Source organism: Hibiscus syriacus, unplaced genomic scaffold, assembly GCF_006381635.1.
Source record: "Hibiscus syriacus cultivar Baekdansim isolate YM2019G1 unplaced genomic scaffold, ASM638163v2 tig00112000_pilon, whole genome shotgun sequence".
In the NCBI taxonomy this organism is placed as follows: domain Eukaryota; kingdom Viridiplantae; phylum Streptophyta; class Magnoliopsida; order Malvales; family Malvaceae; genus Hibiscus; species Hibiscus syriacus.
Genome location: NW_024063235.1, coordinates 1,860,496 through 1,864,981, shown reverse-complemented (window position 1 = coordinate 1,864,981; position 4,486 = coordinate 1,860,496). Strand labels below are relative to the sequence as shown.

At 33.7% G+C, this 4,486-nt stretch overlaps 1 protein-coding gene across 1 annotated transcript; it reads right to left on the bottom strand.

Moving 5' to 3' along the window:
• Window positions 1–1,409: 1,409 nt before the first annotated feature.
• LOC120174121 (omega-hydroxypalmitate O-feruloyl transferase-like) lies at window positions 1,410–4,165 on the bottom strand. The gene is made up of 2 exons (XM_039181084.1): window positions 3,689–4,165; window positions 1,410–2,316 (listed from the first exon to the last, which is right to left on the bottom strand). The coding sequence occupies exons 1-2, from the start codon at window positions 4,142–4,144 to the stop codon at window positions 1,441–1,443; spliced, it is 1,332 nt and encodes a 443-aa protein (XP_039037015.1). The 5' UTR covers window positions 4,145–4,165; the 3' UTR covers window positions 1,410–1,440.
• Window positions 4,166–4,486: the final 321 nt, after the last annotated feature.

Sequence of the window (4,486 nt, the reverse complement as noted above, 5' to 3'; positions counted from 1 at the left end):
CCTTAAGCTTAAGTATCACCCAATGATCAAAACCCAACTTAAATATCAGCTAATAATCAACTACTAAGAAATCTTACATTTGCAAGTTGGAGTTCACGGCTAGGAGAAGGAAGAAGAAGAAAACTCTAGAGACTGATATTTTCCTTCCCCCAATCCACGTGGAACCATATATATATATATATATATATATATATATATATATATATATCCTCTTACAAATTAATTATCTTATCTACCAAATGACCATTTTACCCTTCCATTCTTCCTTCTTTGTTGTTTAATCCTATACGAAATTTACAATATAGTCTCCAAACTATTCTATTTATATACTTTGACCAACAAATTATGAAATATTTCATTTTAATCACTCACCCGATATTGATGATGTTACAATTTCCATCAAATGTTAACGTTAGTGGCTTAATTGCAACAATTAAATAGTTAGGTAGTCTTTTGAAAATCGAAACATCGATAGCAAAAGTAAAATGACCAAATAGTTACCTGTTGAACTGAGTAGTTTACCCTTTTGATGGGCTTCTTGGACGATATACCTTAATTGAAATAAGATCGTGAATTATGACTGGTTAATTAAAAAAGTGGCAGAATCCAGAAAGTGTACGAGTAAAATGGCTGTAGGGCTTTTGCAGAAGTCCAACTTACAGATGTGAGCATGATGATATTCAGGTACTAAATTATTCATTATTTATGGTGTTTAGTTATTTGAGATGATTCTGATATGCGACGCTTGAAAAACCTATCGATGGGCATCTTCTCCCTTTTCCCCAATAATTTCAACTGCTTTGCTTTTAAAACAGTGGAGAAGATTTTCCTTATCTAAAAATCAATTATTTTCTTAGTTTTCGTATAGATTCCATTAAATTCTATTTTGGAGTACATGTTCGTTTAAATTAATTAAAAAATTATTTCATTATAATAGTATTTAATTTAAATTAATAAATTAAATATCGATTATTAATATATCTAACGTTGTTTATTTATTTTGTGGGAAAAGATATGAAAGGGTAGTTCAGGGCTTAGGCCGAGCCTGGCCATAAAATATTGTCTATATTGAAATTTAATGTGCGAATCTTGAATTTGTACATATGTTTTGATATAAAGAAATGATGTTTAAAATTAATTTTTTTAATGAAATGATATCACCTATTTCATTCTTATTAGAAAAATATACATATATTTATCATACAATACACTACACGAAATATTAATCTCCTAATTCAATGACAAGATGTGACATAACCTTAACAACCCTAATCCCCCAATCATCAAATACATATAATCAAAAAATAATAATATAAGTCTAAGTAGTCATAATCATGATCACAGGAACATGCAGTCCGATTGCAATTTGAGACTTTAGAAATACAATACAAACAGTGCGACCAATTCATTAATACAACAACACACCTATTGGTGAGAGGTTCAAGGCAAGTAGTTGCGAAAGAGGTTGTCAAACTTGCTCATTTCTTTGCTGGGTAGTGACACCAACACATTGACACCATTGTTGTCATCAATATCAGGGAATAGCAATATGATGTCCTTCCTTTGGAATACCACGGGGCAACTATACCTAGGCCTCCCCCATGGATAATCCACCTCGTCGAACCCTAGTTTCCACCACGAAGACACCAGGAACTCCCCGTCCGGGAAGCCTTGGTAAATCTCCCCCCAGTCTATTGCCGACCTCGCGTATTCGTCTGTCATTCGTTTCGCACCCTCCGTCACCAGCTCTACCAATTTCGCGAATGGGGCTTCTTCTATCTCCTTGCACGTGGCCCTGGCATAAGCGGTTAGCACCGCATTCCCGGAGTACGATCTCGGCAACGGTGGGATTAGCCTGGGCCTTATGTTAACCGCGTATAGCAACGTGGAAACCCTATCAGGGTCGTGTTCGTCCCATGATAAGGCTTTGCAATGCCATATAAGCGCCGTCACCACATTGAACCCGGTGATCCGTGCATCGCCGTGTGCTCCGCCGGAGGCTTTCGCCTTCTCCTTTAGGTTGGTTATGTCGTCGGAGGTGAGCCGGAAAACTTTGAAGTCTAGAGCTTCAGAAGTGGGATCAATGACGGGAGGGCTCGAGTCATGGAATTTGGCCAACTCGAGGTGGGGAAAGCTGACACGCGACGGAGATCGAGCGGCGAGGAGTTGGCGGTCATTGCATGGGGTGACGACGAGGGATTTATCGGCAGCCAAGGCAGCTAAGTTGTCTAGGAAAATTTTGAAGCTTAATCCATCAAAAGTCACATGGCTAGTACGTACGCCCATTGCAAAGCCACCGCATTTAAATGATGTCACCTATCAAGAAACGGCCTGTGATTTAAGTGATAAGAATGAAATGTTGTTCTTTCTAAAATTTTATATTCGAGTAATTATGTTTGTAGGATGTATAAATTACGATGATTAAGAAAAATTCTGAACAAATATTATTTTATGATCACTAAGACTATTAAAATTTTGATTATGTACTATTGTTTTCTAATATTTTAAATATATATTTACATTACTATGCCTATTTTAATAATTTTTATTAGATTTAAAAATATTTTTATGAGGGTAATAGGATTCTAATTAAAACCTCAACTAATACTTGAAATGAGATTATAATAACAAAAAAGCGATAACAATGACGATCAATGTAAATAATAGGTAGCCGTATTTCTAGTTCAAAACTTTAATTAATACTTTTTTTTTTGGATAAACTTTAATTAATACTTGAAAAGGGATATGAAAAGGATGTGGCATGTAGCCGATAAGAGCAGTATACTTTATTAGTTAGATTTACATCATAAATAATTAACGTGGACCATTTGTATGAATGTAATGGGCTCACTTTTATCTAATAATTAGAATTGTTTTAAAATATTATAATTTTTTAATATCACAAACGAGTATTTAAAAAATTAATTATATACCAATAATAAGTTGGTTTAGGCACTAGATTTTTTAAGCAATGTCAGAAGTTCGAATCCTAACGTTTGCGAATAGAGCAAATTGGGTTGGGAGGGTCGTTCTTGCCTTCGTAGTACTCGATCTGAATTAGTCGGTAAATAGATCGGATATCAGTGATTAATTAAATAATAATAATTCTATTATAAAAATTAATTAAATGAAGAAACTATTTTTTTAACTAAAGGTTAGATAATTAAATCCAGGCTCGAGCAAAAATGTCAATCAATCTCTTTAAATATACCATTTTTAAAAAAAAATAATATAAAAATAATTTTATCTGTCATTCAAGTGAACATTCAAGTTTCATTTAAATTTGATCAAAAAAAAAGTTTCATTTAAAATTTAAATAGGAAAAAAAACTTTTTAAGTAAAAAAAATCGATTCTCTCTTAGGTTAAATATGATTGAGAGCCAACTACTTTAAATACACGTTTACTACGGCCAGACTCATACAAATAAAACAATTAATTAAACGATAAAATATATATTTCTAAAAATATTCATTAATACAAAATTAAAATAATTAATTTAAACCTAAAAAAACTAAAATTAGGTAATATAATTTTTTAAGTCTTTTCCAGAATAGACCAGGTACAAATGATATATCAACTCCTCAATATCGTATCAAGAATCCTTTTTAATAATTAATAAAACTAAAGTCTAAATGTGTTTTAAAATGTATAATTAAGAAAATAAATAAATAAAAGAGGATGTGTTACCTGGACAATACAAAGTGGTTGATTATCCTGCTCCAAGCTATCGACGCTCTTACAAACCAGTTGGCCAAATGCTGGATTAGGGTAAACCAAGTCTCCAACATCGTCCAACTCGTAATCACTCGAAGCCACCACGAAACCGATGCCGGCCGAGTTACAATCGATCTCTAGTCGACCTGTATCGGGGTTTGACCTCAACCTTCCAGCGAGGAAGTGGTACGGCACAAGTAACTCGGATAATGTGCGTTTCAGCTTCTCGGCTACAACGGGAGGCGGGAAGTCATCGTGGGAGGGGAAAAAATGGACGGTTTCGACGGGGAAATTGAGCACTCTGTCTATGTTTGATAAGAAGATGGATTTTGTGTGGGATTTTTGGGGTGGAAATACAAGGGAAACGTCTTTGACAGTGATTTTGAGGTCTCGGATAAGTGTTGGAGGCTCATTGCAGATGCTGCACATTGCTCAACTTTTTCTTTTCTTTTTGGGTGTTTTACAACAAATCTGTGCTTAATTTTTTACTATCTTGTGTGTTCTTTTGAACAAGCGCATTGCTAGTTATGTGCATCTACCATGATATAGATAGTGAGAGTCCTATATTGTTCAGGATAAACTATGTATTTAGTCATCTACTTATTTTGGCAGTTCAATTTTGGTAACCCAATTATTTTCTTTTTTAAAATTACACTTAACATTATATTTTAGTTTCATTTTGATTGTTCACCGTTAAAAAATAAATCAAACTACTGATGTGACTATTTTTTTCTAATGATGACATGATATTACCTAATGATGACAATTCAA

Bases quoted from the DNA above. Each gene is read 5' to 3' on its own strand.
- LOC120174121 (XM_039181084.1), bottom strand. From the start codon at position 4,144: ATGTGCAGCATCTGCAATGAGCCTCCAACACTTATCCGAGACCTCAAA. The intron at 2,317-3,688 runs GTAACACATCCT...GTTTCTTGATAG, and splicing joins AACCACTTTGTATTGTCCAG to GTGACATCATTTAAATGCGG.